Raw genomic sequence first — 24,603 nt, 5'->3', positions numbered from 1 at the left:
TATATATATATGTGTGTGTGTGTGTGTGTGTGTGTGTGTGTGTTTGTGTGTGATCATAGATAGATAGATAGATAGATAGATAGATAGATAGATTGATTGATTTTAAGAAGCCCATGGATGGTAAGAGGTTCACAACAATGGGTGGGGAGGACAAGGTGAAGCACAGGGCTTTTCAGAGCACTGAAGCTATAGTGCCTGACCCTATAGGAGGATACATGACATACATAATTGTTAAAACCAACAGACTCCACAGTACAGAGACTGAGTCCTTAACGTCTGTATCTTAGTCAGAGTCACTATTGCTGGGAGGAAAGGCCATGACCAGAAGCAACTCAAGAAGGAAAGGGTTTATCTGGTTTACATATTCATGTCACCGTTCATCATCGAAGGACAGGAACTCAAACAAGGCAGGAGCCTGCAGGACCGGAGCCTGCAGGACAGGAGCCTGCAGGACAGGAGCCTGCAGGACCGGAGCTGATGCAGAGGCCATGGAAACGTGCTGCTCCTGGCTTGCTGGCTATGGCTTGCTCAGTCTGCTTTCTTCCTTTTTTTTTTTTTTTAAAGAGATGTTTCTCTGTAGCTTTGGAGCCTGACCTGGAATTAGCTCTTGTAGACCAGGCTAGCCTCGAATTTACAGAGATCCACCTGCCTCTGCCTCCCGAGTGCTGGGATTAAAGGCGTGTGCCACCACTACCTGGCTCAGTCTGCTTTCTTACCTTTCTTACAGAACCCAGGACCACCAGATAGGGTGGCCCCACCCACAATGGTTTGGACCCTCCCCACATCAATCACTAAGTAAGAAAATGACCCACAGCTGGATTTTACAGAGGCATTTTCTCAATAGAGATTCCCTCCTATCCAGATGGCCCTAGCCAGCACAGTCAACAAACATCAAATATCAATTAAGTTGAGAGATCTCAAATGCAGGCTGTCATGACAAAACCCCGTTATCCTACAGATGGATGGAATAACCTCACTGGAAGGAAGGGAAGAAAGGTGTTGACATAAGTAGATTCGGAAATGAGGAGTCGGTAAAATGACCATCCGCAGCTGACAGCCAGCATCTTGGTTTCATTGCTGTGCACTCTCTGTCTCTCTGTCTCTCTGTCTCTCTGTCTCTGTCTCTGTCTCTGTCTCTGTCTCTCTCTCTCTCTCTCTCTCTCTCTCTCTCTCTCTCTCTGTGTGTGTGTGTGTGTGTGTAGTGTATGCTCACATGTATGCTAGAGACAGAACTCAAGCCAGTCAGGGATACAACTTTGAGACTTTGTCTCAAAAAAAAAAAAAAAAAGAAAGAAAGAAAGAAAGAAAGATCTGAACACAACAAAATAGTCTTGAATTATAACCCAAATTATAAAAAAATCCTTAAATTCATAAATAATATAAATAAATTAATTAACAAATGGAAGATAAGAGACATATCTCTAATGTGGAACTCAAAGTCATTCACACAAATATTCTACCCCAAAATAAAGCAAACATGCCTCCCAATTGTTATGTGTGCTCTACACAGCCCCTTCTTTCCAAAGGCTGCAGAACGGAAAGGGGAAACAGACTCCACAGCAGAGAAACCTGACACCAGCCAGGTGTTCCTGGTTCAACATCAGCCACCATAAATCACGCCCACAGTGTGGACCCTTGGTGCAGCGTGATGGAAATGCTACTTTGTGACCCTTTCTCCCTCCAGTCCGGAACCCCAGTCTAAACATGAAAAGACCGCTAGACACATTCTAACAGAGGGTCATTCTGTCATATACCAGACCAGCACTCCTCCAAAGGGTTACATCATCAGAAACAAGGGTATGTGGGAGACAGTCACAGCTGAGAGGCACCCGAGAAGACTCGGCTGCATCCTGGATAGGCTCTTGAGATGGAAAAGGGGCATTAGGAAAACTAGGAAACCTGAATGAATGGTGGGTTTTAGGTGGCGTGGGATGATGCCGATTCATAAATCATAACCACAGTACCTGCCATGGCTAATCTTGGTTGTCAGCGTGACTACATCTGGAATCAACTAAAACTGTGAGGGACTTGATCTCATCATTTGGGGTGGGAAGATCCACCCTAAATCTGGGCCACACCTGCTGGTGGCAGCCCACACAAGAGGACGTGGAAGAAGGAAGCTTTTGGGTTTTGCCTGCTTGCCCTCACTCTCACTGGCAAGTTCATCTATCCGACAGCTGGGGGATTCCTTCACTGGTATTAGAGCCTACTTCTTCAGCATTTCATTCAACACAGAGCAGAGACCGGACGAAATATCTAGCTTCATAATCTGAACAACTACTGGATTCTTGGCCCTTCTGTTGGCGAAGTCCACTGATGGACTAGCCAGACCAGAGCGGGTAAACCATCCTAATAAACTCCCTTTTCGTATAAATACATCCATTCTATCAGTTCTGTTCTTCCAGAGAGCCCTAACTAATACAGTACCACACTGGTGTAAAATATTCTAACTAAGGGTAACTGAGGAAAGAGAAGGGTTAAGGGAACTCTGCATCATCTGCTCAGTAACTGTGTGAACCAAAACTTTCTACAAAAATTCAATTAATAAAAGCGATAATCCATATAATCTGAATGTTTTTAAATCTGATAGATTTTAAAAAACCAAAATAGGGCTAGCAAGACCGGTAAAAACCCTAGCTTCCAAGCCTGAAGACCAAAGTTCAGTTCCTCGGTCCCTCATGGTGGGAGGAGAGAATCAACTCCTGCAAGCTTTCCACACACGCACAGTAACTAGAAAGTTAAACTGAAATACTGGGTTAAATGCACTCCTTTTAGAGTCATTGCCACATGCCGGGTGGCCCGGGGATAAGGGTTAGCATATCAGCGGAGATCACGACCAGGTGGTGGAATGGCAGCTAGTCTTATTGTCTTCGTATTATTTATATTTCTTGTTATGTATTTCCAAATTAGAAGAAATAAGTAAAATAAAGATCAGTGTGAACCCTGAGGTGCTCACCATTTGGAGACCCCTTACTTTCCATCTCCCACCCTCGATTCATTCAGTGGTAGAGGGCCTTGCTGGCTTTCCCACAATCCTTAACAGGGACAGATTCCAATGGATAGGTAGGTACAGGAAGAAGGCAGCAAAGATGGTCCTATGATTGCGATCTGGTAGCACAGGCCTGTGATCCCAGCGACTCAGGAAATGGGAGCAGGAGGATGGAAAGTGGAGGGCCAGCTGTTGTAATTCAGTGATGCCCTATCTCAAAAATACAAAAGGCACTGGGATATTCCTCAATGGTCAGGTATTGACCTACCATGATGGTTCAATCCCCAGTAGTGCAGCGATGATGATGGAGAAGAAGAAGAAGAAGAAGAAGAAGAAGAAGAAGAAGAAGAAGAAGAAGAAGAAGAAGAAGAAGAAGAAGAAGAAGAAGAAGAAGAAGAAGNGAGAAGAAGAAGAAGAAGAAGAAGAAGAAGAAGAAGAAGAAGAAGAAGAAGAAGAAGAAGAAGAAGAAGAAGAAGAAGAAGAAGAAGAAGAAGTGGTAAGTTAAGCTGTTCACTTTCTTCTTGTAGAATACACCTGTATTTGCACTTGTACACACATGTGTGTGCATGCACACACACACACGCTCTACTATTGAATTCTTCCCCCACCCAGCTTTACTGAGATGCAGTGGACAGCCACCCTTACTAAGTAAAATGACTGCATACTCTGTATTTTGAAACGTGCCAGTGGGTTGTAATTACGGCCCTGGTGAGGCCGCTAAGAAGGAAATGACTCTCTTCTCCAAACCTGTCCTGTTTCAGTTTTCCTTCTGGTTAATTAGTGAAGGCCTTTCCTTCTGACACTTCAGGCATGGAGCGTTTGTTTCTTTACCTGCAATCAGCATCTTCTCGGAGGAGCAAAAAGACACAGAGATGACCTCTCCCATCCATTCCTTGTTTATTTAGAATCTGCTCTACAGATACACCCCCAAGCTTTCTAGATGAAATACATAGCCAAGAAAACACGGAGTCAGAAGAACACATGCTGGCTTGTGTTCTTCATATTGCATTCATTCTCCAGCAAAATCCTGATATGAAAACAGTAAGGAAAGAAAAACTACATTCGCTTTTCAATTGAGAAGCTGGAGTTTCTCATGGTGAGAACCCAAAGGGCTTGAGCAAGCCTGCTTGAATATTCCAGATAGGCATGTGATTGCAAACCGCCCTGCGGCGCCCCACCTCTCTCCAGTCACCATGCTGTTAGTGGCTTTTCCCCTCCTCGTTAAGTAGACAACGGATTTGCTAACATGAGCTCTTTGTGGGGAATGTGGCTCAGGGCAGAACACATGCCTGTTATATACTCAAGGGCCTGGATTTGATATTTGGCACCAAAAAAAAAAAAAAAAGAAAAAGAAAACAAAAACAAGCCCTCTTCCTCTACAGACATCATGTTCTGTCAGATCGGAAAGCCTTGGGGTACCTGTAATTGCAATATTCAGCATCAAAAAGGAGGATGAGGCCCTCATAGGAGGTCCACAGTTGCCTTCAGCTAGAGAGTGAGTAATACCATGTGACATTCAAGTCCTCACATGGAAAAGATGCCAGGCACCTGTCATAAAGAATACCACACCCAAATGCACCTATTCTTTATCACGTATTCAATGAGCACTGAGAAATGAGCAGGATGGGTCTAGCAAAGGATAGATGCTCAGGGCCCAATCAGAATTACAACAGGAGCTACCAAAAAGGAGGTGCTGGGTGTGTGAGTGCCTTTCACAAAAGTCTCTGGAGGTCAGGGACCACAGGTGAGTTACAGATAATGAAAAGATTCGACCTTGGAGAGCACAACAAGGTCAGGAGGGAAAAGAGGTGGTGATGTTCATGCAGAAGGCACACTCATAAATGCATAGTATTTTGTCCTAAAAGTAACACACAGTAGCTTGAAATCTCATATTTAAAAGGGAAGCACAATTTGGCAAAGACGCATGGTTCCCATTAAAATTCACACCTGCCCTTAAAGGAAAATGCCCTCGGGTTTCAGACATCTGTGCTAGGAAGTCATAACAGGAAAGAAAGAAAGAAAGAAAGAAAGAAAGAAAGAAAGAAAGAAAGAAAGAAAGAGAGAAAGAGAGAAAGAGAGAAAGAGAGAAAGAGAGAGAGAGAGAGAGAGAGAGAGAGAAGGGAGGGAGGGAGAGAGAGAAGGGAGGGAGGGAGGGAGGGAGGGAGGGAAGGAAGGAAGGAAGGAAGGAAGGAAGGAAGGAAGGAAGGAAGGAAGGAAGGAGAAGACTGGAGCAGGGGACTAGAAGGCGCGCACAACACTCGAGGCACAATACCATTGTCATGTACCCACCACCTCCGTGCAAAGGCTGCCTGCTAGGAGGGGCCTGGACCTCCCGCTTCACGGCTAGTAAGAGTGTTTGATGTTTTCCCCAAATTCTCTGACCTTGTCCCTTTACAAGGTCACTATTTTGTTTATTTGGAGAAGAATGACATCTTAAGGGTCACATTTTTTCCCCTAACGACTGAAAGATAAATGTGGCTTCTCTCTGTTTTCTCGATAATGTTCTGGACACACTGGGGCGAAAATACTGATGTCGGGGCTGTTAACAGTTGCAAATGCGTTTTGTTGATATATGTTTCTAAAACTCAAAAGTTTGCTTCAATCAACCTTTTATTCGGAGGCAAGATGGATGACCCAGTGCCGCTGAAAACAATTCCGCCAACCAAATACCAATAAAAGTGTTCCTAGAGGGGATATTGTGCGACAGTATTTGAACCGCTAAAGCAGAACTCGCGTTCCTGAGAAGAAGAATGGATACATTTCTGCCTCTAACTGGCATTGCACCCAAGGAAATAGTTGAGGTTTTTGTTTGTTTGTTTTGGTCTGTGGGTAAAAGGATTAACATAGGTTAAAATGTTGATTTTAATTAATTAATTAATTCATGTACTTATTGGGTAGTAATCCAGTTTCTTTTGTTCTAAAAAGTCCCCCAAATTATCTGTATATATCATTTAAACATAAATGGCTGTCCTAGCCAGGCAAGACCACAGAAATGCCCGGCTTCCCTAGCTGCATTGAGTTAATCCCTGTTTTACTTCAACAACCCTTTGCTGATTTCTGCCATCATGCCCCGCCCCTTCCCCAGCCTCTGCCTTTACCACCACAGCTCCACATCTCTCTGTCTTTTCGGCCCGTACATACTTTATTAGTCAGGGCGCACTGGGGACAGTTTTGTAGGCTGTATTTCTGCTTCCAGTGTTTCACTTGCTGTTGTCTGTGAGCATTTGCTTAGGTCACCACTATAGCCCAAATGCCTGTGTCTCCCCCAAATCCACATCTCAGCACATGCTCACCAATGTGGTGGTATTAAAAGGTGGGGACCTTTGAAAGGCGATGGAGGGCAGAGCCTTTAAAAAAGGAGGCCCCAGGGTCATGACTTGTCTCTTTTACAATGCAAGGACACAGAAAACGTCACGTCTCACGAGACATCAAACAGACCCTCACGAGGCGTCAAATCTGCCGTGTCTTGATCTTAACTTCCTGGTCTGTAAAACTACGAAAAGTAAACCTCTGTTGCTTATAAACTGTTTGCAGCAATTTGTAGCATTTTGTTAACACAGTCCAAAGGGCTTAAGACAATTATTAAATGTTGTTCCCCTGCCTTCAACGAGCTTAGACATTCACATTTTAGCATTTTTTTTTTGTCCGTGTGTTTGTTTTTGTTTTTTCGAAACAAGGTTTCTCTGTGTAACAGTTCTGACTGTCCTAGAACTACCTCTTGTAGACCAGGCTGGCCTCGAACTCACAAGAGATTCGCCCGCCTCTGCCTCCCGAGTGCTGGGATTAAAAGCATGAACCACCACTGCCCGGCTCCACATTTCAGCATTTTACTCATAGTCTACAGCTTTACCTTTATGACTCAAAGAGGAATGGAATTTTGTCCCTCAAGTTAACAACATTAATGTGTTGGTATCTTTTGGCTTTTTCTGTCAAAGTAAAGATTTCTAACCAAGAAAATTATCAATGTTTTATCATGTACATCATGTCTTAGAAATTTGACATGTGTACATTTATATAGCATTTCAAAACCATAGCTATAATAATATTCTTCCTGCTTCCCTTGTTGATTGCTTTCTTTTTGGATCATGGGTTTCTTTCTTGGGCTCTTTATTCTGTCTCAGACATTTAAAGTGTGCTGTTTAATATAGTAGCTACTAACTACATGTGGCTATTTAGAGGTAAGTTAGAATAAAATAAAACAAGCTGGTTGTGGTGGTACATTCCTTTACTCCTAGAATTCAGGGGGTAGAGGCAGAAGGATGAAGAAGGGCCCAAGGCCAGCCTCAGCTATATAGTGGGGCCAGGGTGGCCTCGAACTCACAGAAATCAGCCTGCCTCTGCCTCCCAAGTGCTGGGATTAAAGGCGTGCCACCACCGCCCAGCTGAGGGCCTATCTCTAAAGAAGCAAAGGTTAGATTTCTTAGGGTTGGGAATATAGCTCAGTTGGTAGAGTGGTCCCAAGTATAAACGGGGGTGTGATGGCACGCATCTGTAATCCTAATACTCGGAAAATGGAGGTGGGAGGATGAAAACTTCAAGATTTGGCTGACAGACTATTTTTCTGCCCAGGGCTAGGAGAAGTGCTATGAAACAATGTCTCCTGGATGTGACCCAGCAGCAGATGGACCACAAACACACAGGGGCTACGGTTGTTGTTCGCTCAAGTTCAAGCCAGTCAAAACTCCGCCCTGGCTGGAGGAGGTGCTCACTGGGCTCCACCCCTGCTGAAGAGCTACTGGGAGTTGATGGCTGCAAGGGGAGGGAGAATCTGGTGTGTTGACCAAGCCCTGCCGGTTTATCCTGTCACACTGGGGGCGGGGGAGGGCCGGGGGCGGGGGGGGGGGGGGGGGGTGTTGTCCTGATTCCAGTTGGCCCCTGACTGCTCATTACGGTTTTATGTCCAGTTTCCGGGTATTCCTTCCTCACCACTCACCGCTCCGTGACGTCCCTCCTCATATATATAATCACTAACTGGGGATATCCCAGAGAATCTGAGGCAGAGGCAGGCTGATTTCTGTGAGTTCGAGGCTAGCCTGGCCCCACCTCTCAGCGTCTGTTCTAGGTGAGGAGGCGGCAGGGGCTCTTGTGCTGCAGGACAAGTCTTTTTGAACTTTAGTATTTTCTCGTGGGTCTGGTATGCCATGTGCTGCATCCTAAGGCCACTTTGTCCACACTCTAGCCTTGACAGTCATTTTCTTACTGCCTGCTTGATCTCAGTTTCCTCATCCATAAAAGGAGGATATCAATAATACCTGTCTCATAGCGTGACTTGAAGATTAAACAGTAGATATCTGAAAATTAGTTAAAACAATATGTAGAATGTACTAAGCATCAGATACATGCCTGGTAATTCAAACTATGAAAAAATAACCTGGAACTTTTTCTCCCACTCTCAAAAGGGAGGGGAAAATAACTTTTCATTTTTAAAACTTAGAATTAATTAGAAAATACTATTTTTAGCCAGGTATGGTGGCACTTGCCTTTAATCCAGCGCTCAGGATCTGAGTTCGAGGCCAGCCTTGTCTACAGAGTAAGATTCAGGACAGCCAGGGCTACACAACACAGTGAAACTCTGCCCCCCCCCCCCAAAAAGGAAAAAACCAAAACCAAACAAATAAAAGGAAAATGCTATTTTTAGACACATATAAGCACATACATGAAACAAATCTCTCTGTAGCAAGGTTAGCACAGCCCTCCCTTTTATAATCAAATAAGAACAGATTAATACAAAATTTCTTCAACACCACCTCAAAGATTCTACAAAGCCAAATTTCAGCTGAAATATCAGAATAGAAAAACTGTATGTTCGGGAATCTAAAGAGGTGAGGAGCAGCAAACTGCAGGCTAGGTAACGAGGAAGACAAAGAAGGCAAACTTCCCTCCTTCATGAAGTTTCTCAGAGAAATCGTCCATAGGCTCTAAAGCAGAGGTTCTCAACTGGGGGGTCGAGACCCCTTTGGGGTTTCAAACAGCCCTTTCTATGGGTCCCCAAGCTGCATATCAGATATATATATTGTAATCTATAACAGTAGCAAAACTACAGTTATGAAGTATCAATTTTATGGTTGGGGTCAGCACAACGTGAAGGACCATATCAAAGGGTCACAGCGTTAGGGAAGTTGAACGGTGCTGCTCTAACTGATAATGGGGACCTTGAAAGAGTCCTTACAAGTTTCCCCTCCTGCAGAAGAGCAAGAGTGGACCAAAGATATGCAGAGGCACGCTTACAGATTTTCACGTGGCAAGGAAGCTGGGGGCGGGGAGGGGCGGGAGTGTGATGTGTGATTTGAACTTCATTCTGAGAACACTGGAGACGTCAGGACTATTCAGGCCTCGGAAGTCTTCGTGAGAACTTCCTCCTGGGGGAAGCCACAGCTCTCCTCCGGTTCCAGGTCATTTTCAAGGAGCCAGGTTCTCAGAGTCCCACTCCTTACAGGTCCCAGCTTCTATACATGCACTGTCCTGGTTAGCTAGGCTTAGAACACTTGTTCCCAATCAGGGTCCTTCAGGAGATTTGACAGAGCCTGGGGACCTTTGATTGGCAACACCGGTGAGATTGTTACTGGCACCAATGAGAACGTTGCTGAACTTTCCAGAATACACAGGACAGCCCCAACCGCAAGGCTTTGCCAGCTGAAACTGTCAGTAGTTTCAAGAAACCCTGGTTTAGACCTAGTTTCTCCCTCAGTTTCCCCCAAACAGTATTCACCGGACAGGCCTGTGGTTTCAGAAGAAACTGCTGGCTGGAGATGCTGGCAGTTCAGGGAGTGTGTGTGTGTGTGTGTGTGTGTGTGTGTGTGTGTGTGTGTGTGTGGTGGTGGTGGGGTTACACAGTGGTCATTAAAAGGACTTCCTCATTCCTAAGCACCTTGCACCCGTTAGCAGAGTACACACCGTCTCGCCCACTGTCTGACTGAGTTCCGAGACTTTCACCTTCTTGCCATTTTCTCCCTCTCTTATATGCAGGACAAAATCGAAAGACGTTTTGTTCCTGGGGAGTAGGTGCAGCCTAACTTGGTTGTTTCAGCCTTCAACAACATTTCCCGCATCATAGAAGAAGTGTTTGTCCAGCAGGGATGACGGTTGTGGGGTAGAAACTCACACCTTAAATCCCAGCATTCAGGAGGCAGGGACAAGTGAACCTCTTCAAGTTCAAGGCCAGCCTGGTCTACATAGTGAGAGGCACTGTCCCTAACGATACTAACGAATATGGTAATACTAATAACAATGATGGTATTACCTCAGCAATGACAGCTCATTTCCTAAAAGAGAGTCTAGAACTAGCTATTAAGATGATTTTTTTTTTTGATTTTTCGAGACAGGGTTTCTCTGTAGCTTTTGGTTCCTGTCCTGGAACTAGCTCTTGTAGACCAGGCTGGCCTCGAACTCACAGAGATCCGCCTGCCTCTGCCTCCCGAGTGCTGGGATTAAAGGCATGCACCACCACTGCCCGGCTTTTAAAATGATATTTTTAACTAATTTCATTTAATACGAAAGTAGTTTTTAATCACTTTAAATGTAGGAAAGATAAGATGCATTGTAATCTTACCATTACCTGAGGATCTTAATATGCTGACATAGCCACCATAGATCTAACTTTTATTCATGTTACAAGCCGTTACATCCTACAGAAACCTTATAATTTCTGTAATACTTGTTCATATTTATTTCCCTTGCATTTCCACATTCATTGCTTCTTCTGGTCAGTCAGTGTTGCATTCTGGGCTCGGTGACTACAGCAGCTGGCTGTTGGGAGTTGGAGTCTCTAAGTTCCACTGTTTAATCTTACTCTTCAGCTTGTCTATAAGACATGGGACAGACTGAGCTTGGGAACAGAATAGTCTTAGCATCCAAACAGCAAGTCTTCCTGAAGGTCAATGACTCTGATAGGATAATTTATGAAATGTGTAAATTCTCATCTCAGGGAGCTGAGGAGATGGCTCAGTGGGTAAGACTGCTTGCTGCACAAGCATGGGGCTATGAGTTCAAATCCTAGCACAGATATAAAAAGAACAAAAGCTTTGATGTGACCATGCATACACATTTGTAACATCAGCCCTAGGACAGGAGAGGAGAGAACAAATGGCTTCCTGAGAGAACAAGGGGAGGAGGACGTTTGGGGCTGGCCACCGGGCCACCTGGCCATCCAGTCAGCCACGGAGTAAGAATTAAAGTATATATACAGATATATAGAAGTAAGAAAAGGAAAAAGCCCAGAGACAAAAGGTAGTCAGGATAATCTAAGTTAAGAAAAGCTGGCAAGAAACAAGTCAAGCTAAGGCCATGCATTTATAACTAAGAGTAAGTCTCTATGAGTGATTTATTTGGGCGCTGGGTGGTGGGCCCCTCAAAAAGCAACACCTACCTGAACATTTTACCCTGTTTAGGAAGGTCTTCTGCTGTTTCTGCTGTGCTGTGTGTTCGATGCTAGTTGCCCCTGAGATTCCAGCTGACTTTCCTATCTCTGCCTGCTGTCTCCTGTGGTAGGAGTGCTGGGCTTGCAGATGTGAGCCCTTGCATCTGGCTTGCTTTCAATGTGAGTTCCTGGGATCAAATCCAGCTGGTCCCCAAGCCTGCAGGGCAACTGAACCATCTCCCCAGTCTTCTAACTGAACTTTAATAAACTTGCTTAGAATTATACATCTGTTATAACATTCGTCCTTTCTGATAGCTTTCTCGTGTGCCTCTTTATCCACCATCATAAATTCCTCCTCCTCCCATTCCTCCCATCTTTCTTTCCTTGCATTTGTCTTCCTTTCTTACTAGTAGTTTATTGATTTATAATTCATATACATAAAATAAACTAGGTTGTTTTGTTGTTGTTTTGGTTTTTTTTTTTTTCAGTGCTGGAGTCAAACCAAGGGCCTCCTACACCGTCAGCCCAAGAGCACGAATCTTGACTTTCACATACATGCACCTATGTGGCCACTTACATGGCTCAACATAGGAAAGCTTCCACCCTTCTGGAATCTTCCTTAGCAGTCAGTGCCCCTCCTCAAAGCTAGCCCTCATTCTGACTTCTGTCATAAAAGGGTCTAAACTTGCAAACGCTCGCGAGAGTCTCTGTCAACAGACTGGGTTTGGGATCTATTTACACGGGTGGCCAGATTTGCCACTTTCTGCTCTGTAGTATTGCACTGGTTGTGTAAGGTGCCCAGCATCTGTTCCTTCCCTGCTAGATAATGAGCGGGTTTTCAGCTCTGGGCGAGGGGGGGGTGGTGAATGAGAATGGCCCCAATAGGGTCATGTGTTCAAATGCTTAGTCACCCAAGTAGGGACAGGCTCTGAAAAGATTGAAAGGATTAGAAGGTGTGGCCCTGTGGGAGGAAGGGTGTCACTGGGGCTGGGCTTCAAGGGTTCAAAAACTCCCGTCAGGCCCAAGGTCTCTCTCTCTCTCCCTCCAGATCAAGATGGAGCTCTTGGCTTCTGCTCCAGCACCTGCCTGTATGCGGCATGCTTCCCACCGTGATGGTAATGGACTAAGCCTCTGAAGCTGTAAGCAAACCCCAATGAAATGCTTCCTCTTATAAGAGTTGTCATGGCCATGGTGTCTCTCCACAGCAATGGATCAGCGACAAAGACAGGATGATTGCGCTATGAGGCTAAATACTCATTGCTCCTTGGTAAATTTCTAGGAGAGGAATTATTGAACATTGGGTAGGAATGCGCTCAGTTCCAAATGCTGTTCCAACATGACAGGACCTACGCAGTGCCTAAGAGCCTCATCTGCCTCCTATCTTCCTAACGCTGCTATCAGGAGCACCATGAAAGTAACTGAGAGATATACCTCATTATATGCTATTTCCATGACGTAGAGGAGAATTTGACTTTTTCAATTTTATTTGTTTATTATTGTGTGCAGGGTGCACACGCCATGGCATGCGTGTGAAGCTCAGAGGGTGACTTTCAGGTGTCAGTTCTCTCCTTCCACTCTCAGTTCTGGGGGTGGCACTCGGGTCACCAGGCTCAGGCAGCAAGCACTTCGAGTCACTGAGCCACCTTGCCAGCTCAAGGTTCAAACTCTGTTTGAACATAACAGAGTTAGCAACCTTTCCACATCAGTCTAGTCCCCGCCCATCAGTGTGTGTGTACACACTGCGTATGTATTTAAAATGCTGTACAATAGTTCACATTTTGCTCCCTGTTGGTGGATGCTCGTGTTATTTCTATTTTATTTTTTATTTTCACAGTGCCGCCCTGTACATATGTGAAGATTTCCATGGCCAGGTTATTAGACTCCCGAAGGGAAAGCATTAACGCGGGATGTCAAAGTTGGCCACCAGTTAAATAAAGCTTAACCTAAAGTCCTTGTTGCTATGCCTTAGTTCTGGGGTTGTGCTTTCTTTGTAAGTATGTAGGCATTTTCATTGTTCCATCTACAATAAACAGAAGGAGAGGTAGAAACATAAACAGCACAGGGCCTTGGGGTCATCGGGCAGAAACAACCGTCAGGCCTAACTACCTGCAACCTCAGTGTGCTCTACCGTGGAGTGGCAATTCCCTGAAAGGGAAAACAGTATTGGTAGGTGTGATCTTAGACTTCCTGTCAAGTTTCACTTGTTACAAAAAGGTCAAAATGTGTTTTTAAAACACCAGTAAGGAGCTGGAGAGATGACTCAGCTCTGTTCCTCTTGCAAAGGACCCCGGTTTGCTTCCCAGCATGCTCTTCACAGCCATTTGTATATAACTCTACTTTCAGGGGATCCAATACCATCTTCTGACCTCCACGGCCACCAAGCACGCCATGGTGCACAAACATACATGCTGGAAAACATTTAAACCTAAAATTAAATGAATAAACTTCATAAAAAAAATTTTAATGACAATCAGGAGACAGAGGCAGATGGGTCTCAGTAATTGGCCAGTCTGGTTTACATACACAGCAAGTTCCCAGTCAGCCAAGACTGTTATCAGACCCTGCCTCAAAAGAGGAGAATGATAACAAGTTGTCAAATAAAAAATATAATATTAACTTTAAAAAATGAGTTCTTAACAAAGTGAGCATTGCCAGCAGGGTGGCACACGCCTTTAACCCTAGCACCTGGGAGGCAGAGGCTGGCAAATCTCTGAGTTTGGGGCCAGCCTGGTCTACAGCATGAGTTCAAGGACAGGCAGGGTTACACAAAGAAACCCTGTCCAGTCATTTTTCCCAACGATGGAGTTTTGATGTAATTGGCTCATAAATGGACAAGATGAGGTTTCCAAGGAAACAGCCAGTGAAGGCTAGGGAATGCGTCTCTAAAGTCTTGGAGGTTTGGTTTTCCTGGGGTCTTTACGGGGACTGCAGTACTCCTAGTGGGCTGATAACTCACACCCACCCGTAACGAGGAACTAGGAATCCCTGCCTGGTTTCTCCCAAAGGCCGTCCTGAAAGTTCGCGCCACTGGACCCCTTCTGTGACTTGAAGGGACGGTCCTGAGATTTACTCACTTGTACAGAATCCCAGTAACCTGGAATCCAGTGTTGCCGCTGTGGTTTGGGTGGTGAGATTTGCCGGGCATGACCAGTTGAGAAGGTTACATGGCTGCTCACTCATGACACGCTTCAGTCACTAACTTGGGTCTGGAACCATCAGCCAGATGGCCTGGGGTGGGCTCTTGGAAAGTCCTTCTGCCCCTTGGCTTTCTTTCCTCTCCACGATCCATGCAAACTTTCCCTATCCTCTCTCATCTCACAGGCCCTGCTTCTGTTTCAAGTAACAAATCTACAGCATAAACTAAGCATGTTCTCTTAAATTAGGGGGAGAAAAGTTAGCTATCACTGCAAACTTAAGAGGAAATGAGACTGAGGCTGAGCTAGCATCTTATGCCTAGAATTATTTTAAATCAATAATTAAATTATTGAGCCAAGTGTTATTGGACACACATTTAGTCTCAGTAGCTGGGAGGCAGAGACAAAGGCAGGTGGATGTCTGTGAGTTGGAAGCCAGACTAATCTACCTAGTGAGTTCAAGGCCATCCCGGGATATACAGTGAGACACTCACTATCTCAATAAAATAAAATAGACTATTTCCTAATGTTCACTTAGGTGTTTTGCTATGGAAACAATGTTATCTCTCCAGAGGAAAAAATACATGGGATGCATGGAAATTTAAGAATTATTGGCCACAGGGGATGGTATACTTTGCGTTTTCTGAAGTTTCGATAGTGAAAATAACATTAAACAGAACTATGCTCATATCTCAGCACTTAGGATTCGGGTGTGTCATAATTCACCTGTCTGCGAGAACACCAATATCAAAAGTTAACAAAAAAAAAAAAAAAAAAGAAAAAAGGAAAGCAAACAAACACATCACAAAGTCCATGCCTGAGAGCCTAGGCATGTTTACTAAGAGAGCCACTCTGGGCTGTCAAGATGGCCAGAGAGCAAAAGGTGCTTGCTGTCAAGGCTTATGACCTAACTTCAGTCACTGGAAGCCACAGGAAGAAACTTCTCACTCCAGCATGTAATCTCTCTCTCTCTCTCTCTCTCTCTCTCTCTCTCTCTCTCTCTCTCTCACACACACACACACACACACACACACACACACACACACACACACCTGGAAATAGAACCAAGGCCTTTGGAATCGCAGCTAAGTCCTATACCAGTGAACTACATCTCCAGACCAAAGATGCCCCTTTTTACCAACTTATAACTCCAAAATATTCGATTATCTAATGTTCCAGAAACACGGAAGGCACAGATCCCACCAACTGAATAGTGACAGGCCTCAGTGTCACTAAGTGAGTAGTGATACATGTCAGGAGCAAAGAGCACAAGGTGGAGCAGAGTATGGCTCAGAGACAGATCCTGGGCTAGCACACATGAGGCCGTGAGTTCAGTCCCCAGCTCCATATAAACCAATACATCAGACATGGGCTGTCACCAGACAACCCAGGAGCAACCAATAGCAGTTTAGAACATAGACGTTCACTATCATAATGCTGGGTTTAAAAGTATCTCAAAGAGACTCATTGGAAATGGGGAAAGTTCGTAATTCATCTTTTAAGAGAATTGATCAAGAGCATTTGTAAGTTAGACGGTTTAAAAGAACCTTTGCCAACCGGAGCAACTCGCTGCTTCAAGTTCCTCAGAGCCGGAGCTCTGCTGCACTGGCAGGGTTTTACAGTTTCGTCTACGTCTACCACTTCAGATCTGGAGAACTATCTGGAAGGCGGTTGGATGTGAGAGTCGCTGCTAAGGAGCACTCACTGCTGCCGCATGCAGTGACCATCAGTCCATGTTCCAAGCCCTGCAGAGACACTGGCTAGGCAGGTGGCGAGGTCAGCTATCAGGGTGAGGTCAGCAGGTTGTGTTATGAGCCAAGGGAATATCTGTTGCACCTCCTTCATGCTTAGAATGAGAGACAGAGGCAGGCAGGCAGGCAGGCAGACAGACAGACACACACACACACACACACCGGGTGGGGCAGGGGGAGCAGCGCTAGGAAGACCAGGAGGAGGATAATATGTTTGCATCTGTACAGCAAAGATTAGCAAACTGCCAGCCTTCCATTGTTTTTGTTTTCAGCACGGTTATCACAACACAAAAGCAGAAAGATAACTTCTACACCTGAAGCCTGACGACTTGAAAACAGACCTGAATATTTCCTCTTCTTTCAATAAGGCAGAAGATGCCCGGTTTCCTTATCTGTGCTTGTTTCGTTCACTGATACGGGACCGGTTTCTGTCCCTGTGGCTCGATAGGGCAGATTGGAAGAGGATGCTTCCTGGGTTACTAGAAGCTTCTCCGTACTTGGTCTTTTGCCAGAAACTGCACACATCCTCCCATGGCTAAACAGGAAAAAACAATCACACCTATAGTTAACGGCCCTTTAAACCCCTCACCTCTAGGGGCTTCTGTTTGTCTTTTTTTTTTTTTTCATAACCTTACTGACTATTCTTTCCTGATTACAAAAGGATACATGACCTTTGACACACTCCAACTAATATGAAGACATCTGAAATACAAATCACTAACTCTCACAACACTCGCTGTCCCTAAAAGGAAACTGTTAAGAGTCTGGGACACCCTCATCTGCACTTTTTCTGAAGCTTATCCAAACACACATAACGTACGGAACTTTTTTTGGCTTTTTGTTTCCAAGTGAAAATGGGCTGATATGCACTAATGTGTATTTCACCCTTTTAGTCTTAAAAACATGAAATGGACACGTTGCAAATTAAGATAGACAGATGACAGACAGACACACAGATCTCCTGCATTCTTTGGAATGGATACAAACTAAGACGGATGTCCCATGAGTCACTCAACCATCACCTGCTCTCCCCACCTCACTGGCATCCGGGATCAACTTTTGTATATATATATTTCGTGTCTTTAATTTCTATAGCAGATCTCTAGAAGTAGGATTTCCATGTCAAATGAGACATCTTAAAATGCTTAAACTTTTACATTTAAAATTAATTTTAAACCCTCATTATGCAAAGTTTTGGGTATAAACCTTTCACAGTGCTTTGCATGTTTTACTTTTTAAATCACACACATTATATCAAAAATGTCCCTGTCACTTTATGCTCCTGTTGTTATAAATAAATAAATGTTTAAGTTATGGCCATGATGGCCGGCATTAAATCACTGTGCAAATGCTTATGGCTTGGTTTATGAAAGCAGTAATTCACTGTGGAAACTCCACCTCCCGTGCTGTGTGGCGGTGGCAGTCTCCGCTCTCATATCCTGTAACTCCCTCCCACCGAGCAACTACACAGAGATCAGGACCTACATATTTTCTAATTGTTAACAGTTAACCTTAAAAAGTGGGTGGTGGGAGGAGATGTGTAACCAGCCACAGACAGCAAATTGATGGCCATCTTGGATTTCTAATAGCCACAAATTGTTTGTAACAGAACAAATCATTTTGCTGGTTTGCGCCAGCAACTGCATTCCATTAAAAATAAATAAATAGATAGATAAATTAATAAATAAACCAACCTCTAACCAATATGTTGCTAGTCTCACGCAAACCTTTCAAAAACATACTCTTTGATCATTTTTCCTTGGTTGGATCCCACTTCACATTTTTCCCCACTTCAGATTCAAGACAATAATTACAAGCTTAAAAAAATAAAATAAAAGGTAAAATGGCTTCAAAGAAAGAGTTAACCAGCGAAGCTCCTCCGAATGTAACCTCAGGCTCCTCCATACATTCTGAAGAGCCCAGCACTATCAGGGGTTGTTAAGACAGCAAGTTTGATACAGAAGTATGTGACGTGCAATTAATCTCCATTCATAGGCTGCTCTGCCTGTCAGCAAACAAAGGTTCTGCTTTAGAAGGAGATCTGAAGACTTCAATTAAAAACGGTCAGCTAACAAGAAAATAATCTGAGCTAAAGGAAGGTGGCAGGTGCAAAAATGAGTTGTTTACCAAAGTGTCAGTTCTGAACAATAAAGAACCGTACGTCAAACACGTCAAAGGAGTGGACTGCAAGCGTCGCAAGCCTCTGAAAACCAGAGGGGATTTTCTACCAAGGCTGAGCTCGACACTGACGCGTCGCTGAACAAGCTTGTAAAATGGATTTCGTCTCATAAAATGACGGACGCTGATAAAAAGAAACGCTCTGTCTTTAAATCCAAGGGTAGAGTTAAACTCATGGCCACAGTTCTGTCTCTAGAAACCAAAGACGACAATGGCAACATTCCTTTATGTGTCTGATACCGTAAATCAACGGCCTCTCTTTAGATGCCCGGGTGATTTCTTCTGTCCTCCAATCACTTTTGATTCCCACAGTTTAGATTTCACGTGGTTCACAAGCTAAGCGGATCTGGGAGGGTTGGGAGAAAGAAGCTCAGTAGCAGACCATTTGACGAGCATTCGAAAAGGTCCTATGTTCAACCCCCCCCCCCCATAGGATGGCTCAGTGGGTAGAGGGGCTTGCCACCAAGCCCAAAGGCCCGAGTTTGATCTCCAGCACCCAGAAGGTGGAAGGATCGAAACAGCTGCCGTTGGAACTCCACAAATGCAGTGTGGCACGTGCACACCCACAAACACACACTCACGAAACAAATAAAAAGCTTTTTTTAAATAGATCTTTTTGAAGCATCACCTCGAAAGAAATGCCCAAATGACAGCTCTGACAGAGAAGCAATCCAGAACAGAAACAGCGCCACAAACAGAAACCAAAACATTCGCCAAATTCTGGATTAGGGGGCATTTATACCAAGATAACAAGGTAATGGAGCTATAAAGCCAATTAAATTGAGAGAAACTGAAAAGAACGCAGCTTGCCAAAATCATGACCTGCCCAAAGCAGGCCATCTGTTAACTATGTGTCAGATATGTCGCCTGGATGCCAACAGGCGAAACTCTGAGCAGTTCCCTCTTGAGACCCTTATGCGACTGCAGATTCCAGGCCTCCGTCCTCCCAGGAAGGTCAGTCACAGGAAAACTATGAGCCAAGCACACCATCTTGTCGATCAGGGAAGGCTCTTTGGAGCGCCAGGAGTACGTATCGAGTGTCGAGTGTCGGGGAGTGTGACCTTAACTCTGAAGGACACCGTAGTTTGAAGGTGAGGTCATCACAATGGGACACTTCTAGAAAGGGAAGGAGGCTTTCCTTGGGTCAGGTGACACCCCTCGAAGTTCACAGGGCTGGTAAAGGAGGCCTTGGTTTTCCACACCTGTAAGAAGTCTCCTAACCACCAGGCTTGGCCCAAAGACCCGTAAAATTCCACAGAGCCCCATTGTATGTCTAAGGAGATCTCTACCCAGATGGGCCTGGGTCTTCTGTGAGGTGAGGAGTCAGGATTGGGGACCTTAGGGATTCCCTGGGAGACAGGTTCAAGACCATGCAAGGCGTCAGGGGATGCCATGAACCTGGCCCACAAGACCTTAGAAACCTAGAAGTGATGCCCAGTGACGTAGATGCCTAAAAGGAGCAGGAAGTGTGTGACTCGGGAGAGTGGTAGGGACCCTGAGGTAGGAGGATGGGAGACTGGCTTTGGGGACAAGGGTGGGATTGAGGACTCTGGAAGCCTGGAGCTTATATTAGGTGAATGACAGGGCTGAAGGGCTAGTGCCCTGGTGTCTCCTTTCTCGCCTTCAGCCCAGCGCTTGAAGGGACCTCCCTGAGGGGGGCTTGAAGGGACCTCCCTGAGGGGTCAGGACAGAGGTCTGGCACAGTGCCAGGAGTTACCTTCCAGGAGCCAACGGATCTCCTCAGGGAGGGCGACAGCCTGCATTTGGCGCGGCGGGAAGGCGGCCGCAGCGGAAGGCGGGACAAGGGACGCGAGGCCTGCTCCGACGGCGGCGGCAAGAAGAGGGGAGGCGAGCTGCACCCAGGGCACCTGTACTTCGGCTGTCGCCTGGGGCCCAGCAGCAGGGCGGGTCCGCCGCCGCGCGCTCAGGAAGCGGCGCGCGCAGCGGGCTGCGGGCGCGGGGACCGTGGGCGCAGGTGCACGCAAGGGCTCGCGCCCTGACTGGGGTAGCACGCAAGGTCAAAGGCGTGGCCCTTGGCGCCCCGCACCAAAGGATTGCCTAGATTCCAAAAGAAAAAAAAGCGGTCTTGGAAGAAACATCTAAGCACTGGCCTTGGGGCGGCAGGTTTAAAAGTCCTTAGTGGCTCCTGAACTGGGGTGCAGAGGCAGAGTTTAAGAAAGAACTTGGTCCCTGTTAAGAGTATAGATAGTGCCTCAATTTCTGATCCAGCTCGCTGTCCAGGGGGAAGCCGTGTTGGCTAATCAAAAATCCCGGTGATGATGCAGCTCCCCAACATCTGTCGGAATCAGAGGGCAACACAAACAGAGAGACAAAGTGCCCCTCCTCAAGTGAGGGTCTGTAAGAAGAGAGATGGGAAACAGCTCTCTCTCTCTCTCTCTCTCTCTCTCTCTCTCTCTCTCTCTCTCTCTCTCAGAGGAGAAGAAAAAGCAATCGATAAGATCGCAGGGCTGTGCCCTCTCCCTCTCAAAACACAGTCAGTGCCCAAGTCTGGATTGCAGGTAGGTACTGAAGATGTTTCTACAAGCGTGAACTTGGGCAAAAGTACACGAGACTCTCTGTGGTATTTCTAACAACTGTCTGTGAGTTCACAATTACTCCAAGATTAGTTGATTGGTTGGTTTTGTTTTGTTAAGTACATCGGGCCATGAAGAAAATAGAGTGGATGATATAAGAGACAGCATGTGCAAAGAAAAGATGGAAGTGCCAGTGGGACACTTAGAGGGGCGCGTGCCCTTTGACATGGTCTCCAAATACCAAACCAGACTTTGAAAGGATGGGAGGACTTTGCAGGTGAAAATGATCTATCTGTGGCCCTACATCTTCCTTCACTTCTACCAGAGAGAGAGAGAGAGAGAGAGAGAGAGAGAGAGAGAAGGAGGAAGAGGGAGGAGGGTTGGGAATAGAGGACATAAGAGAGAAATGTAAAATAGCTTGTGTTTCAGCCTTGGGGGTGAGGGTGATGCTGATTTCAATGCAGAAGAAGAAGCCAGAGCAGAAAGAAGAAACTGGGCCCAAGGCCAAATGCTGCCTCAAGGTTAGGGGCTTCACTTTTAAGGTGTTCGGTGGTTTTGCTTGTTTGTTTTTAATCATATCCTGACACCCGAAAAAGAAGCAAATACCTTGGTTTCAGGACCTCATGACCCATCTTAAAGTTGCCAACAAGTTGAAATGAAGGGATAGAGACTGGTCCGGTCGTCAGGGAGACTGGTCCGGTTGTCAGGGAGACTGGTCCGGTCGTCAGGGAACCTGGCTCCTTGGTGCTGCTCTTTACTTGGTGAAGCTATTGCGGCAGGATTGGCTGCCTCTTCCAGGCTTCAGATCGGGTAACAGCCGCCTCTGGGGCATCTTTCCCTACCTTGCTGTATCCCTGATAAAACCAAAACTGCTCTGGAACTATTTGGGGGTACATGCGTGTTTAGAAGTGAAGGCTATGTGTGCATCCACTGAGCTGTTCTTCAAGAGGGGAGGGTGCAGCCTTCCCTCTATGTCACATGGGCTCTTCCTCAATTTCTCTTTCAACAATGGAAAACGAGGACAACCCCTCCCTCTCTCTTTAGTAAAAGGTGGAGGATTTCTAGGATCTGAAGGGGGCCCAGAGTGCCCCCCCTCTTATTTAAGGACACTGGGCAGCACGGTCATGTAGGACAGGAGCTCCTGAGTTGTTTGACAACGGGCAGAACCCCAGGCCTAGCCTCCTGTCATAGCGCGCACCCACATAGGGAGAAGCAAAAATTCACAGGTTTGGTGATACTCATGCATTTCCCCTGCCCCCCCCCCCCCCGCCGTGGATCTCTGGGTTTTAAAGAGACAGAGCCGAGGGGGGTGTAAGTCAGGTACGTGTGGTGGTGACTGGCAGCTTCCAATACGCTGTTGTCATGTTGCATCAAGCTGCATCAAGGCTCCTCGTGACAGACAGAAGCCCGCCTCCGCACATGAGTGCTGCCCCTCCTTAATCATCTGAGGACCCCGCTTCAGCAGCCAGCCTCACTCCTAATGACATTCTGTTAAATGGACAAATTCCTTTGAAGCCTTGTCCTTCTTTGAAATCCAATTTCGCAGGAAGCCAAATCTGATTGGGGGTAGCCATGGAAACGACATAGAGGAGTCTTCCAGGAGGCGGAGAGAGGCAGAGCAAGAAAAAAAAAAGAAAAAGAAAGAAAGAAAAGGAAACCATGATAGTCAAGAGTCCTTTACTGCTCTGTCGGAAATATCAGAGAGATCTGGAGAGGTTGGCAGCAGGCGAGTCCCTGCCCGGGTCCTGTTCTGTGTGGCTGGGTACCATGTGGCTGTCATGGAAGAGAACAGCCAGCTGTCTCCACACACAGGCAGCGGTCCAGATCTCTGCCTTCCTCTTCTTCCCCTCCCCCACCCCAATTCCAACATTACCCCCCCCCACTTCTAGCCATCACCCCTTAAAGGCAAACAACAAAAGAATGACAAGGTTAAAATGCAAGGCCCTCACAGATAAGAGGTCCTGGGGAGCAGAGGCCGCGAAATTAATCTGAAATTCCTTGTAATTAGATAAGATAAGGGTATCTAGTGAGAGGCAGAACAGTCAGAAACGGAGTCCAGCCACACAGCGTGCAGGATATGCGTGCCCTGTCCGCTGTGGCTCCTCCCACGCTGTCAGCAGACAGAAGACGCAGAGAATGGAACCCATGCTGGCCTCTGGGCTACTTGGAGACTGCACGTCCTCTCGCCAGGTGGGCACTCACTAAATATGCAGCCACAGAATGTACAAGGGTTCCATCGGAAAAGCAAGCAGAAGAACAAACAAACAAAAACAAAACACAAAGGCGTGTGGCACCCAAAATGCCACGGGGTCTCAAACAACTGCAGGCAAAGCCAGAACTGGCTGGCACAGCCCCACACTGGCCTCAGTGGGTCTGGGGAGGAGACGACAGAGGGCAGGCTCTGAGGCTTCATCCTCAGCCTGCTATTGATCCCTGAACACCGGGTCACTCCAGGCGGCAGAGCTGATGTCCGCCCCCTGTGGATGGGCTGCGCCCCGTGGATGGGCCGCGCCCCGTGGATGGGCCGCGCTGCGTCTCAGCCTCTCCACCCCAACGCCATCAGCCAGGTTTATTGACTGTCTTATCGACAGCGCTCAGGCCTGATGAGAACAAGAGCTGCACACTTCATTAAGGGGTGTGGAAGGACAGATGTACAGACAGTGCCCAAAACTGGGCTCGCTTTGTGCTTTCTAAGGCCCCAGAAACCAACACACATCATGGCTCCTTGAAGGTGGAGGAAACACGGTAATGCGGGCACATCGCTTCCATCTCCTCTGTGGCCTCAGAGTGCAGGGCTTCTCCAGGAGCCTTACAATTTCTAATCAGCTAACCCTTCGACTTAGGAGGGCACTAGGATATACACACTCACACACACGCACTTTCAATTATCCCCCTTTCCAGCTCACACTCCTAAATCTTCTACTATTGGAAACAGCAAGGAAGGCAGGTTATCACAACTCATCAGAACACGTTGCCATGGCAGCTTCTCACTGAGGGCCAGCCTGGGAATATATGAGGGACAATTAAAATTCAAGAAAGCTGAACATGGTGGTACACACTGTAATCCCAACCTTCAGAGGATTGCCAAAAGTTCAAGGCCAGCCTACGTTGCCCAGTTAGTACAAGGCCAGCCAGGTATACACCGTGAGATGCTAGACCTAAAGGAAGAAGTGGCAGGGAGGTAGCTTCGCGAATCCAGGACTTGCAGCACAAGTGGAGGACTTGAGTTTGCTCCTCAGCACCCACACAGGAAGCTGGGCATAGTGGCATGCTCTTGTGATCCCAGAGCTAGGGCAGTGGGACACAGGCAGATCCTGAGACTTGACGGACATCAAGCCTAGCCTATCAGTGAACTCCAGGCTCTAGTGAGAGATTCTGCCTCAAAAACCAAAGTGGAGTACTACTAAAGAGGAAGGACACCCAAGGATGACCTCTGGCCTCTGCATGTGTGTATATACAAGTGCGTGTGAGTGCGTATACACACACATACATACACACACTCATTCTCTCTCACACACACACACAGCTAAAAAGAATCTTTATGGGGATCAAGGTCAGGATGAGGCTCAGACTCCATGCTCTGCCTGGGGGGGGGGGCATCCAGAAGCGGTGCTGACATTAGAATCCTGGTACTGGAGTAAAGTTCTGACGGATCAGAACG

At 46.3% G+C, this 24,603-nt stretch overlaps 1 protein-coding gene across 1 annotated transcript in view; it reads right to left on the bottom strand.

Moving 5' to 3' along the window:
* Positions 1-20,418, bottom strand: part of Skap1 (src kinase associated phosphoprotein 1) — a 283,773-nt gene extending 263,355 nt beyond the window's left edge. Inside the window, exon 1 of the mRNA XM_050157112.1 lies at positions 20,126-20,418. Coding sequence (XP_050013069.1) covers positions 20,126-20,171 — 46 coding nt within the window. The 5' untranslated portion in view covers positions 20,172-20,418. The remainder of the gene's footprint in view (positions 1-20,125) is intronic.
* Positions 20,419-24,603: the final 4,185 nt, after the last annotated feature.

Source organism: Alexandromys fortis, unplaced genomic scaffold, assembly GCF_014885135.2.
Source record: "Alexandromys fortis isolate MF-2015 unplaced genomic scaffold, M_Fortis_MF-2015_v1.1 scaffold_31, whole genome shotgun sequence".
In the NCBI taxonomy this organism is placed as follows: domain Eukaryota; kingdom Metazoa; phylum Chordata; class Mammalia; order Rodentia; family Cricetidae; genus Alexandromys; species Alexandromys fortis.
The sequence above is the reverse complement of the archived record's forward strand: the minus strand, read 5'-3'. Positions and strand labels throughout refer to the sequence as shown.